The sequence below is a fragment of the Naegleria gruberi genome (genome assembly GCF_000004985.1).
Source record: "Naegleria gruberi genomic scaffold NAEGRscaffold_11, whole genome shotgun sequence".
NCBI lineage: Eukaryota > Heterolobosea > Eutetramitea > Acrasida > Naegleriidae > Naegleria > Naegleria gruberi.
This window is the reverse complement of record NW_003163316.1, coordinates 551,280-565,897: the sequence shown is the minus strand read 5'-3', so window position 1 is coordinate 565,897 and position 14,618 is coordinate 551,280. Positions and strand designations below refer to the sequence as shown.

At 32.9% G+C, this 14,618-nt stretch overlaps 5 protein-coding genes and 1 non-coding gene across 6 annotated transcripts; 3 read left to right on the top strand and 3 right to left on the bottom strand.

The window, feature by feature from the left end:
* Positions 1 to 160: 160 nt before the first annotated feature.
* On the top strand, positions 161 to 1,379 carry NAEGRDRAFT_31717 (kinesin; the record flags this gene model as incomplete). Its single annotated transcript, XM_002680102.1, has 2 exons — positions 161 to 415; positions 465 to 1,379. 2 exons carry the CDS (start codon positions 161 to 163, stop codon positions 1,377 to 1,379), a joined length of 1,170 nt encoding a protein of 389 aa, XP_002680148.1.
* A 154-nt stretch (positions 1,380 to 1,533) lies between these two features.
* NAEGRDRAFT_78913 (COG1938 domain-containing protein) lies at positions 1,534 to 4,105 on the bottom strand (the record flags this gene model as incomplete). Its single annotated transcript, XM_002679970.1, has 4 exons — positions 1,534 to 2,270; positions 2,761 to 3,469; positions 3,691 to 3,821; positions 3,865 to 4,105. The coding sequence occupies 4 exons, from the start codon at positions 4,103 to 4,105 to the stop codon at positions 1,534 to 1,536; spliced, it is 1,818 nt and encodes a 605-aa protein (XP_002680016.1).
* A 429-nt stretch (positions 4,106 to 4,534) lies between these two features.
* On the top strand, positions 4,535 to 6,229 carry NAEGRDRAFT_47320 (uncharacterized protein; the record flags this gene model as incomplete). The annotated part of the gene is made up of 1 exon (XM_002680101.1): positions 4,535 to 6,229. The coding sequence occupies one exon, from the start codon at positions 4,535 to 4,537 to the stop codon at positions 6,227 to 6,229; it is 1,695 nt and encodes a 564-aa protein (XP_002680147.1).
* A 108-nt stretch (positions 6,230 to 6,337) lies between these two features.
* On the bottom strand, positions 6,338 to 7,532 carry NAEGRDRAFT_78912 (uncharacterized protein; the record flags this gene model as incomplete). Its single annotated transcript, XM_002679969.1, has 3 exons — positions 6,338 to 6,827; positions 6,976 to 7,243; positions 7,397 to 7,532. The coding sequence occupies 3 exons, from the start codon at positions 7,530 to 7,532 to the stop codon at positions 6,338 to 6,340; spliced, it is 894 nt and encodes a 297-aa protein (XP_002680015.1).
* Positions 7,533 to 8,826: 1,294 nt separating this feature from the next.
* NAEGRDRAFT_t175 lies at positions 8,827 to 8,909 on the bottom strand. Its single transcript has one exon. It is a non-coding gene; the product is annotated as a tRNA-Leu (tRNA).
* Positions 8,910 to 10,812: 1,903 nt separating this feature from the next.
* On the top strand, positions 10,813 to 14,301 carry NAEGRDRAFT_64847 (uncharacterized protein; the record flags this gene model as incomplete). The annotated part of the gene is made up of 1 exon (XM_002680100.1): positions 10,813 to 14,301. One exon carries the CDS (start codon positions 10,813 to 10,815, stop codon positions 14,299 to 14,301), a length of 3,489 nt encoding a protein of 1,162 aa, XP_002680146.1.
* Positions 14,302 to 14,618: the final 317 nt, after the last annotated feature.

Here is a 14,618-nt window from a genome sequence, read left to right as displayed (position 1 = left end):
GAAGAAGAAGGCAGGAAGTGCTCCTGGATCGGCAATTTCATCAACAAATAATGAAAAGAAGGATAATTCAAAATTGAGTGCTGGTACCACAACCATTATTGTTTCGCCTAGGAAGGAGGAAGAAAAGTCACAACAAGTTGCTTTAGAAGCTATCAATACGATGGTGTCAGCAGTTGACGAGACTAATATTAAAGTTGTGGTGAGATCAAGACCATTGAATCAGAGAGAATTATCTCTCAAGAGTAGTTCTTGCTTATCGATAGGCAAATCGGAAGGAAAAATCAAACTGGTGAGAAAGGATAAGGAAGATAAGGAATTTTTCTTTGATGGAGTTTTTGATGAAACTTCTGCTCAAACTGAAATTTATAAAGCTACAGGAGCAATGTGTTTGGAGAGATTTATATTGGGATATAATGTATGTTTTTAAAGACTAATCTTTTCATTAAGGTTGTATTTGAATTCAGGCTTGTATCTTTGCATACGGTCAAACATCAAGTGGAAAAACCTACACAATGGAAGGTGTGAAAGGAGATCAACAACAACAAGGAATAATGACTCGTTTTGTGAGAGAGCTCTTTGAATATGTGAGAAAGGAACAAAAGAAAACGGATATTACCATTAAGGCTTCATATATTGAAATTTATAATGAAAATATTCACGATCTTCTCCACAATAGAACTGAAAAGTTAAAATATGATGTTAGAGAAGATAAGGTGAAGGGAATTATTGTTACAAATCTCATTGAAAGGCCAATCGGAAGTGAAGAGGAATTGAACGAGTTGTTGGATGAAGGAGCTAGTAGGAGAACTGTTGGCGAAACCAAAATGAATCAATTCTCCTCAAGATCTCACGCTGTTCTGACAATTTACATGGATCAAGTTGATAAAGGTGATGAAGATGGTCTCAGTTTGAGATCCAACAAGATTTCACTGGTCGATCTTGCTGGTAGTGAAAGAGCCTCATCAACAGAAGCTACAGGAGACCGGTTGAAGGAAGGAGCAAATATCAATCTCAGTTTATCCAACTTGGGTAATGTCATTAATGCCCTTGTGAAGAAAACAAACTTTGTACCATACAGAAATTCAATCCTGACTCGGTTATTGAAAGATTCCATTGGAGGTAATGCATTTTGTGTAATGATATCATGTGTTTCTTCAGCAGATGTAAATAGTGAAGAGACCTTGAGCACTCTCTACTTTTCTGATAGAGCCAAGCAAATTAAGAACAAACTCAGAGTTTCTAGAGGAGATCCAAGGTTAGAAAAGATTGCTGAGCTTTTAGAAAACGAAAAGAAGCTGAAGGCTAGAATTGAGGAATTAGAAAAGAAGCTTGCCAACTGTGAAGGTGGAGGTAAAAAGGGTTGTTGTACTATCATGTAAATTATAAGTAGGATGTTTTGGATTTTCTCTAAACATGTCTAGATTTGAAATCATCATAAAGGAAGAGTTTTGCTGGGTTGGTCCCCAGGTTGAATATTGTGTTCATAATGGTATTCAAAAATGTTTGAAAATAAATTACACTGATTTACTCTAATTATTGAGTAAGTATTGAACCCAAAGCTTTAGCTCTTTCAAAATATTCCTCTGCTAAATTCAAATCTGCACTCACACCTAAACCTTTTTCATACATTGTGCAGAGGTAGTAAAGTGAGTCTGGATGTGAATTTTCTAAACCTGCTCTTCTGAACCATTTCAGAGCATTTGAATAATCGATTGGTACATGCTCACCATCTCCATCCAAATATAATTTAGCTAAATTGAATTGAGCAGAAACTTCTCCTTGTTTAGCTGCCTTTTCAAACCATAATAAGGCCTTTTTACTTTCCTTTGCATGTCCACAATATCCACAATGAAGTTGTCCAATCATATTAGATGAGAATGCATCCCCAGTTTCAGCCTGAATCAGAAAATACTCCATGAGGAGTGCATACGATTTTTCATCTGTGAATCCTGCCTTATATAGCTTGTCAAAATATTCAGTAATTATGGTTGGATCATCCAAATTCTGTGAGGCATCAAAGAAGGCATTAAAACATCCTTGGAGATCATTATTTTCCATACATTTCATTCCTTTTTCTAATAACTTTTTAGTTTCTGCCGATGTTTCCAATGCAGGTTGTGTAGAAACTGAATTGTTAATAGTTGGATTGAGAACCTTTTCCAATTCCCTCACCAATAGCACACAAGAGGCCTGTGAAATTCCCTCCTTCAAATAGTCGTCCTTTGTGGAGGAGAGAACTTTAACTCCATTATAATCTTTCTCACGCAATACTTTCGAATAGAAATTAACAAAATAAATAATAAAAAGAAAGAAATTAAGAGTCGTCAAATAAATTGAAAACTTACAATTCAACACTCTGTCTGGACACTTGTGTTGTTTGAAAAATTCACACTTGATCGGTTGTGAAGGTTGAAAAGTCTTCTCTAGTAAGTGGTGTCATATTTTTTTTTTTTGAAATTGTTGAAGAGAACCTAAACTAAACTAGATACTCGAGTCTTATTTCGGTCAAAAGAAATCACAATTGGCAAAATTGGATAGGTCTGCTTTTGGACATAAGGGATTTTGAGAATCACATTGTTGTTTTCACACCTTTCCAATGACGATATTCACATTTGCAAATATCAAATGTTGATGGAAACAATTCAACAGTAAAATGAGCTCAATTGAATGATTATCAATCGAATTAAAAACAATTCCCTTAAAATTATAATTACAATTTTTACAATTAAATTTACATATACATTGAGTGGAATGCAGAACCTGGGACCTTTTCATCACCAGTAGCACCCATCTTACCCAAAACATCCTTTAACTTAGATTCCAATTCCTTAGCAGTCTTATCCAATTCAGAAGTATCAATGAGAATACTTGTTTGATCTTCACTGATGAGTTTGTTAAGAGCATGAATGAGAGCAATACTAGCTCTGGTACCAATCTTGAGGAAACGATTGAGTGGAGCGAACAAGCTCAAAACTGGAACACCTCTAAATGGAGCTTCAGCAAGAATACCACCACTGATACCTGTACAAGCAACTTCAATTGCGACAGTAGCGTTCATTTCTTGCAATTTCTTGGCATAATGTTCATTGTTGGTAACATACCAAACCTTTTCCTTGTAATCTTCTTGTTCCAAAAGTTTAAGAAGTTCTTCTGTGGTCTTTGGAGCATCTTCATCTTCAAAGCTCATCATTTCATCACCTTCTTCATCTTCTCCTTCTTCATCATCACCTTCTTCACCAGCACCTCCAGCAGCTTGAATACCAATCTTGATATCATCGGAAGGTTGTTTCTTAACAGTTGGGTCCATGTCCAAACCATCAACAGAAATTAAACACTTGGATCTGTGTCTTTGACAGAAATCATAAACAGCATCAATGACATCATTTTGAATTTCTGGATCCTTGATTTCATATTCAGAAACGAAAACAACAATCTTCTTGTTACCATAAATTCTAATACCATGAGAAGGCTTTAAATAATTAAATTTAACAAGAACATTGTGTTATAATATTTGTCATCATGTTGATTATTATTTTGTTCAACACATGGTGAATGGTAGGATAGTAAAATTTTACATCAATTTAATATTGATGATTAATACAATAACAATTAAATGTTATACAACACACAATAAAGTCCAATCATTAAAATAAATGTTAGATAATTAGCAATTAATTGTATTAAACATACCAAACCATCTCTGACAACACCAAGAGGAGTAAAGTATGGAGAAACAATATCACCAACCAATGGAAGCTGTAATTGTTTAATAATATAATTGGCAGTCATGATAGCAGTCATTCCTTCTTCAGATGGGAAACCTAACAAGATTGTGTTAAGCTTAACAAATTTTAAAATACAAACCTTCAATAACAACAGTACCATCACATTCAATAGAATCGAATTCTCTCAAAACAACCTTTCCGATAGAATTCTTACAAATAATCTTGTATTGTCTACAAAAGATTGGAACTGCTTCATCTTGACTTGATTTACCAGTGGCAGCAACAACAGGGAAAGAACCTGGTGTTTTTGGTGTCTTTGGAGTATGTGGTTGCTCTTGACCAGTGGTAGCAGATGATAAATTAGTATTAAGTTGTTGCATTTTTTTATGATTTTATTTTATACAAATTTACTGCGCTTATTTGGATATTTTAAGGTCGGCATTTTGTGCGACTAGTTTTCTAAAAATTTATTTTGGAGCCTGTTTTTGTTCATAAAGATTGGAAAGGTTCAAAAATGGATATTAAAAGTTCTTCTTTTTCATCTGGATATATTATTAGTATTATCAATATTAATAGTGTTTATTTTGATTGTTTTGTTGTGTAAGATAAGGAGTTAAGGGTTTATTTCTTAATTTTCTCCTTTTCTTTTAAAAACGAATATTTAATTATTTTTAATAAAATTTTACAAATTCCTTAATAAAATTAAATTATTCAAATATCAGCAATATTAACATTCTCAGCACATGCACCATGTGAAAATATTGGTAGATTTTCAAAATAGTTATTTGAAAATTTTAAATTATTAAAAAATGTCTCAACATGTTTCATCATCACCCAATTATTTATTCTCCTTCTTCATCATTTTGTTGTTTTCTTCAACAATATGTTCAACAACACAACAAGTTAATAAATTCTCATCATTAAAATCACGAGGAGGAGAACAATCGGCATTTGGTTACTTTTTGTGGATGACTGATATTCACTATGATCCATTCTATGATCCAACCATTCCTAATCATCAATACTTTTGTAGAAAACCACAACAAGTAGTTACGGAAAATCAGCCAGAACGTGTTCAACAAGAGTTTCATCATTTGAGAAATACCAAACAAAAAATCCAAGATTTTTTGTTTATTGAGGAAAAGAGAAAAATTTTGATTCGTAATTCTAGTTCACCTTCTTTCGAGGGAATTGATACGAATTTTACTGATTATGCAATGTACGGAAGATATGGATGTGATGCTCCAAAGACACTTGTGGAAAGCACATTTTCACAAATTGCACAAGTTATTAGGGAGCATAATGGAATTTTACCAGATTTTATTGTCATGAATGGAGATTACAATGCTCATCACTTGCCTAATGGATCATTTGTTTTGCAAAATACATTGGATGTGACGAAAATGTTGCAATCTACCTTGGCAAAACAGTTAAATGTTTATGATTTGCCAATATTGCCATGCATTGGAAATAATGATTTGTATCCTGATTATTATTTGCCATATATTGAAGATCCTGATCATGGAAATGAAGCTTTGACTTGGTATCAAAGTTTGTGGACTGGACCTGTTGGATGGGGAAAAATGTTTGGACTCACTGAGGACTATCAAAGAAATACCTTCTTGAAGGGTGGATATTACAAGTATGAAATTGTCAAGACTTCTCAGGGAAGAGAATCCAAGTTGGTTATTCTTGTTTTAAATTCACTTTTATACTCTGCGAATAGATATCCAAATATGACAAATGGAGCTGAGCCACCAAGTGATCCATCAGGACAACTTGCCTGGATGGAAATGGAATTGTTAAAGGCAAGAAGTGAACTCTCAATTAGAGATGTAACTGTTTACATTGTAACCCATATTCCAGCAAGTCAAAATTCATTTGATAACAAATCATTGTGGAAGCCAATGTATGAATCTCAATTCTTGGCACTTGTGTCAAAATATAGTGAAATGATTACCACCATTCTGTACGGTCACTTGCATAAGGATCAATTCAGATTATTCAGAAACCAACAACCCAATAAGGTTAATGATTTGGGTAACACCAAGAATAATTTTGCCATGGTTGGATTGTCAGTTTCGCCAGTATTTTCCAATAATGTAGGATTCAGAACCTTGTACTACAGTGAGAAATATCTAATTTTGGATTATGATCAATATTATATGGACATTTACTCGAGTAATCAAAAGAGAAATGCAGTATGGAAGAAGGGCTATACCTTTTCTAAGGCGTTCCCAACACTTTTTGAGGAAGCACACTTTATTAATTCACTACTTGTCCAGTCATTTTTGAAGAAATTGGAACAAAGCTACCAAGAGGACGATCAACAAGTTGACTATCTCACTCAATTTATGGGATATAAGGAAGCTCAATATGTTGCAAATAGATTTAAATACTTTTGTGATATTACAATGTTGGAACCAACTGAATTTATTAAATGTATCGCAACAGGTAGTGATAGTGGTGCAATTCCAATTCAAAAATTTATCAATCGTAAATAAATTGTAACGGAAATTTATTACAAACTGATTTATAAAATCAAATAATTTAAAGGAATATATTTACAAGTATAGTTCTATATATACAATTAATTACATGGATGTAATCCACTATTTAAACAATGGTGAATCAATATTATAATAAAAATCATTCAATTCGTTTGAAATTGAGTTTGTCCTTCTCCATTCCAATCCTTTTCCTAGATTGACTTCACCATTGGCAGGAATAAATTTTACAAACCAATTATAAACTGTTGATGGAACCCAACCACGAACATCAGTCTCTAAAACTGTTGTGTAAGTAGTTGTTGTTTCATTTCCAAAACATTCATTTGCAAAAAACTTGTTACAACCTCTAATGTAACCATTGAAACCCTCAGAAGGTCCATATTTATCTTGTGGAAGAGGAGGTGGATTTTCCTTCTTATTTCCATTTGTGGCGTATGGAAGTAAACTGTATTCGAGGGCATGAGAACGAGTCAAGTAGTGATTTTCATTCATAATAACAACACCAGTAAGAGATATGAAATCTCTTCCTTGAACAGGAAAAGCACCCTTATGTGCAGTTCTCTCAATTGAATTGATAACAACTTTACCAGTTCTAAATAATTATTTACATCATAGTTATAATTTAAATTATCATCAGTAATTAATATAGTAGAGTAGTATTGTGATACAATATAACATCGATCCGTAATAACAAAAATAGGTTTAGGATAAGATTATCCAATCATCAAAAAGAAACCTACTCCTTATCAGTAAATTTAAAAACTCTCATGACATTTCTCTCCTCCAGTCTGTCATCCCAACTCTTTCTCCTCTCAAAATCCCTAACAGCAACAAACATTTCCTTTGGAGAGGATGGAAAATTTGTTCTAGTATATTTGTGTCGTTTAATTTCACCTGTTGAACCCTCTCCTCTCTTCTTGATGAACATTTTACGATAATTTTCAGGTTCCTCATAGAGAATTTCATAATCCTCCTCGTTTGCTATTTCCTCACGAATGGCAAGTATATCTTCAATGATTCATTAACCAACCAACATTGTAATTCCATTTGTTTGTTTGTATCAAATGATTGATAATTAATTTGATGAAGTTTTCAATACAAAAGAGAGTTACAGTTATTATACTACTGGTCAATCCATCATGACATGCAATTAAAACAAACCCTTGTATGAAAATAATTTAATACCATCAACAATAATAGGAGAGTCAGAACTTTGTGGTTCCTTCAAAATTGTTACCTCTGGTTTAGACGGAAAGGAAAAAACATTTGCTGAATCACCATTTAACCAAGAGAGCATTTTTTTTTAGAATTTTGTAATGATTGTTGATAATCGATTGCGTTTTTGTGCGACAAACTTCATAAGCGCTTCAGTAGTGGATGATCCTCAATTTGTGGAGCAACTATTGTTGATCAATTTTAACTATCACCATCTACTGTTGGCAAATAAATATTTTACCACTCATAATATATATCTATTATAACAAATTGATGACTTTTTATTGGCTGAGGTTGTGTACATTTAGACATAATACTCATGTTGTTCAGCCATCAATACATGTTTATAAATCCTACACAATGGTTGGATGATTCCTAAGTCACTCCTTAGTTTTGTAAAATTAAGTAAAAATAATGCACAAATTTACACCTTCGGAATTGAGGAAAACACGTTTTATCAGAAAGACCCTCAGTATAAATTCAATGAAAAATTGGGAATATTTAATCATAAAATTCCTCTCGACATGATAGAGAGTGAACCTTGACATCCATGGGTTGAATTTTTGCATAAATGTTCATTGGATGAGGAAAAGACGTCTTCGTGGTGGGAAACCATATATGATCATACGGGTAATACTACAGCAGTAGAGTTATATTGTTCAGGATAGTATTATAGAAATAGTATTATCAAAATGGTTTCTTCCTCTCAAGGAAAAGAACAAGAAGTATCAACCAAAAAAATGTTTGATTGGATGAAGAAATGATTGTAATTGGAAATAATATTTATGGTAAATTTTCAAAACGTAATTTGGATAATTGTGATTTTGAAAATGAAACTGAGGTAAAGAATTTATTCTTTTCTATGCTGAAATACCATTTCGAAAAAAGTGTGGACAAGAGATCAAGTAATAATTTATTTTTTATGATGAATTACGAGAGAGTTTATATTGCCTTCATTCTAATGGGTGAGAGATTAATTAATGAGGTTGATATATATTGCACAAATCTAGATACCTTAGAAGGATTGTGTAGATTTTTTTGTTATATTTCATTTTTTTTTAAAGATTGTGAAATTCGGTATATCAGTAAAGATTAATCAGTTGTTGTAATAAATAAAGAAAATATAATTAAGGCAAAGACCTTATGAGTTTTGAATCAATCATAATGGACAAGCCATGTAGAAAATAGCTCTTTGAATTCTCTCTTGGAAAATTAATATAATTAAAAGCTTTTTCAAGGAAGGAATCTGTTTTTATGAGTTATTATAGTTATTGGAAAAGCATCTGGTCTATAAGAATATAATTCAAATTCAGAAAACTTTCCATTCAAGTTGCAAAGACATCACCAATGCACAGAAAACAAAAAAGAAAAGGAAATGCCAGCGGTGGGGTTCGAACCCACGAACCCATTCGGGATAAGATCTTAAGTCTTACGCATTTGACCACTCTGCTACGCGGGCTGGTGTGTATGTTGCAATTAAGGCAAAATCGTGCAAAACATAAATCCTTCTCAGAGAATAATAAGATTCTAGACCAAGATCATATTCATATGGATCTAATGAATTGAAGATGTTACCTTGCAAATTAATAAAAACAAGATTGAGAACAAGTAATTATACTAATGGGTATTAAAGCTCAGGGACTGTTTCACCTTTAAGGTGATTCAGCCTTGAGACCTGCTTTAATGGATATAAATCTTTAGAAGACGGAACTGGTTCTTGTTTACATATGCATCAAGTGATTGAAAGACTGAAATCATCTGGATTAGCCATTCAGTTTATTTCTTGAAAGATTGAGAAATGACATTGAACTCCTTCAAGGATTGGTTAGTATTGAGGTTTGTTCGAGAGCAATTTAGATATGACAGGTAATTAGCATAGGAATCGATCAAACTTGAACCACAAAATTTTGATTAATGCCTTGAAAAGAGATAGAGAATTTGTATGGCAAGCTGTTTCAATAAATGGTGCTATTCTAGAATTTGTTAGATCCAACTAGCAAAAAAGTTGGGGTCAGTGAGGATCGAACTCACGACCTTAGGATTATGAGACCTACGCGCTACGTTGATATACTTAAGAGCGCAACCCTACCTAATTTTATTATTTAAAAGATAATGATACATTTATAATTAAATCAAATTGTAAACATTCACCAATTTGTATTAATTTTGGAAGATTATATTCAATAATTAAAAATTTACAAATAATTAGAATTAGTGAAATTTCAGATGAATTAGGAGAAGATATAATTCATAATTCAAATTCATTTTTAATTTTTACAACAAATGAAAATTTTAGAGAACATATTGATGAAACAAATTTATCAGATGAAATTAATTTAATTAATTTTAAATCTGAAGATGATAATTTTCAATGTAAAATTTTTGGGTAAGTTTTTTATTTTAAAAGTTACGTTGAGTATTAATGAAAGCGCAACCCTACCTTATCTATTTTTAGAAAAGGATTATTATTTTTAAATTTAATTTTATCAATGAAAATTAATTTTAAAAAACATGAACAAATTTATGAATTTATTGATAATGAAATTGAAAAAATATCAAAAACAATTCAAGAATTTAATGAATCAGAAAATAATTATTTTCCAAATTATTCCAAACAATCAAATTTAAATTATAGTGATATTAGTTTTTATACAGAAGAAATTGAATATGATGAAGAATTAAGAAAAGAAAGAAAATTAAAAATTATTAATAGTATGAAAAATAGTAAGAAATCTTCAAAAGTTGAAATAATTAATCAATAAATTCAATTCAATGTAAAGTATAGCAACAGTACATTAAAGAGCAACATTGCTTGAGAGCGCAAACCACCCTTTCTAAAAATAAATAAAGTTTATATTTAAAGTTACGTTGAGGTAGATTGAGAGCGTTACCTACCCTAAAATCTATTAATAATACCGACTGCGCCATGACCCCCACACATATTTGAATGAAAATCCATGAAACTCATTAAATACTAATGATTGTCTAAGTCGATCGATTTTCAAACTGTTTAAAAGCAGAAATTTTGTTATCCCATCAAATAAACTAAACGAAACGAATAGCCAATTAATTGTTAGAGTTCAATAACTTTCTTAGCATCAAACAACCCATTTGGTTTGTCCATGTTTAGTGTCAGCACTCTCATTTTTCCACCACACAAAATAGCACAAGTAAACTTGGCGCAAATTAACAATCATCACCAACATTCCGGTTAAAAAAATCAAATTCAAAAACCGTTTGCCAAATCACAAGATATAATATTATCTTTCAAGAAGAAGAAATTTTGCTCTACAAAAACACCTCGAGTAATACTTTCTTCGAATATATATACACACATTATTATTTCAAATAAAACAAACGAGATGACTTCAATAGAATCATCAACATCATCATCCAGAATAACTCAACCTGAACAGCCCATTAGTAATACTTCTACCACCACCGATGAAACCATTACATTAAACTCTGCTAACTCTCCTTCTACCCCTCGAAAGGCTTCCATAATGACGAATACTTCTTCAATAATAACAACAACTGATAACCACCACTACTCAACTACCACTTCTCCTCCAAATAATAATAACCAATTTTCAACTCCTTCATCAAATAATAATAATCACACTACTCCAATGATGCCACCATCAACAACAACAATAACACCGAGTCAAACAAACAGACAATCCATTGAAAATGTTAATAATAATTATTCATCTCCAATAACTCCAATGAATTTAGACCAAATTGGTAAACTGGTCGATGATATGGGAGAGTTGAGTGGAAATGGTTTTCTGAGTAGAAGTAGTTCTACTCACAGTTATCACGGAAGTACAAATAGTACAACAATTTATAATGATATTGATATTGTTAAAGTGGCTCAATTCTTTGATAATTTAGATGCTTCTTCGTTGGATGAAGATACTTGGAAGGAGTTGGTGTTGAATTGCTTTGTTCCATCATCACAACATTTATCTGCCAAGAAGAAGAAAGTTAACAGAAAGCATTCGAAAGCAAACGAAACCAGCCAAGTTGAGCCATTGATTGAAAAAGATACAGTTGCGGAAACTAGTGCCAAATCAATAATTTTAGATACCACAACTTCGGTATTATCTTCAAAGGGAAGTGCTTTAATGGACTTGAGTGGTCTCTATCACATTTCTATTCATTCTCTCTACCGATTGAAACAATTACTCTACTTTAGATTCTTCTTCTTTACAACTGGATCTATGAAATTGAGTGGTAACGAATCATCAACTCTTACTGTCAGTAACAGTCTCAGTGTTAATAGAAATAGTATAAAACTAAACAGGAACAGTACTAGATTCGCAGACCTCCAATCTCTTGGCAGTCCATCAAGTAGTACTGGATCACCTACACGTGAAGTTGAAGTCATGTCAAGGAAGGAATTTACCTCCATGAAAGAGGACGTTCTCGACACTTGGAAACAATTTAAATTTGCAACGGAACCATCTTTGAAATTATTGTGGACTAAATATTTACTCAATACCAAGTTTAATTCTATTCAAAAGTGTACACTAATGCACTTGGCATCCAAGTACAATCAGAGTGTTATTATGGAATGGTTATTTGATGAATGTGGACCTGATTTCTTATTTGTTTCGGATGCCATGAAAATGACTCCACTCTTTTATACTTCCTTCTTTAATGCTACTGAGAGCTGTGCATTCTTGTGTACGAAAATTAAGAGTTCAACAATCAAGACAGGAGTTTCAAGAGCTAGAAATGGATCAGAACTTGTGGCCAATCCACATTCTAATAGTGGAGGAGGCTCTGGAAGAAAGAGCTTTTTCGGTAATAAGAATAAGGCAGATGTTCCTTCACCAACTAGTTCATCTCCTGCTACTGGAGCTTCATCTCCATATAATAACAATGCATTGGAAAAGATTATTCAACAAGTGGATGATGAATTTGGATACAATGTATTTTATGTAGCATTGAAGAGAGGTTGCTTTGCAGTGTGTGACATGCTCATTTTGTTTGGTGCTTCATTGGATACTACAATTCGTGGAGGTGAAACCATGTTGCACCGTGCTTGTTTCGAATTACCATTGGATAGAATAGTTTATCTCATTCAGAAGGGAGCTATTTTACTAAAGAAGGATCAAAAAGGATGTGTTCCACTCTTCAATCTTGTTGGGAGAGAAGTTGAGGTACAACAAGTGCCAACTCAACCTTCACCAAGAACTCTCTCCTCACAAAACTCAACAAAGGATGTAATTAATGCTGCTGATGAAAAATCGGTAGAATCAAAGAGAGAATCATCTCAAGTACCAGATGAAGATTTACTTTTGATTGAAGAATTCCTTCTCGAACATGAAATGTCCAAGGAAAAAGATGAGGATACCATCAATGAATCAACTAAATATGACTCACCTAGAGTTGACTCAGTTAAACAATCATCAGAACATAGTGATAATACTCCAATTTCGAATAGAGCTCCATCACCAACAACTAGTGTTTCTAGTTGTGATACTGACGTTTCTGCTGATATTTTCCAAGAATTGGATGAAATGTTTGTTGGTGAATCTGGTGAAGTCAATTATGAAAATAAGAACAAACTCTTAACAAACGATAGAAGAAAGAAGAGAGAACCTCTCAAGCTTCCTGCTGCACTCAAAATGAGATCAGACTCATTGGCTGCTCTTTCAGGTATTAATGGAATGGCAGGAGGAGGTTATACCAGTAATCAACAAGGTGTCCTTCTTGAAGATTCTATCAAGATTAAATCAAGCCCAATTCAAAATAATTCATCACCCTCTCCAGCCAATTCCAAAACCAATACAAATGGTTCTAGATTCCCTAATCACATTAGTCACTTCCTTCAAGATGAATTCCAATTGAAGAAGAATATTATGTTCAAAGCCATGGAGTTGCTTGTTCCTCAAATGGGATGGTCAACCAAGACACTCATTCTCTCAGCTAAAAAATTCTATGGCTTGAGTGAACAAGAGGCTCGTGACTTGTTTTACAATGATCCTTCAGAGAGAGCTAAGAAACTCAATCCTGAACTAAGCAAGAATAATTCTCAAACCAACAATTCATCAACAGAAAGTAACAACAACAGTGTACTGAAACGAAAACAACCAATTTTGGAGGCAATTTTGCCATACATTTCTAGAGAGCAATTCATTAAAGTTTTGAAGAGTCAAAATTATCATGGAAGAAATATTCTACACGATTGTGTAATTAAGGGTGATTTGAAATCCATGCAATTGATTATTAATGAGCTACTTCAACCTAGAAAGAGTACATTAGGATCGGCCCTCAGATTAGCACCAAAGAATGTAGAGCTCACACCAGAACAAAAGCTTGCAGAAAAACAAAAATATGACGAAGAGTCTCAAGAAAATATTGAAGTCCTCAATGAGTTGTTGATGGAACCAGATAATGACAAACATCAAACTTGTCTTGCATATGCTTGTAGCGACAGCAATACATTTGCTGTAAGATATCTCCTATCACTGTATAATATTGTTGGTGTTCAAATGAACAAGAGACCTAGTGTTGCAGCTAGCTCTGTTGCAAATTTATCACCAAATCAAAATACCACTCCAACTTCAGGAGGTCTCCTTTCAACACCAAGAGAAAATAGTAGAAGTGCTTCAACTACAAATCTATCGAGTCCAAGAGTAGAACCAAAACAAACATTAATGTACAAGGTTTTACACTTGAAAAATAAGCAAGGTAAAACACCATTAGATATTGCCAAATCGTCTCATGTTCCTTGTGACGACATTATTGAAATGCTTACTCAATCCCTTGAGAAGGGAGGCTCCTCTTCAGATAGTGGTTCCTCATCTGCTTTCCAATTTTTCAAACGAAAAAAGAAATAAAATTGTGGTTCCTCATCTGCAGTTTTACTACTAGATCTTAATTTCTGAGCTAGCTATTTTATTCGCTAACACTGACATTCTTATCGGTAATGACATCCAAATACTGAGCATCGATCATGTGCAATAATTGTCCATCAACTTCCTTATAACATTCAGCATTATATTCCTCAATAAGATCATTTGGTGGTGTATACTTTTTCAAGAATGAATTAAATCCTCCAGAAAGAATAATTCTATAATATTATTATTATAATAATAGCATATTACAATTCATTAATCCGATCATCACAATTAATCATACATTAAATTATCCAATA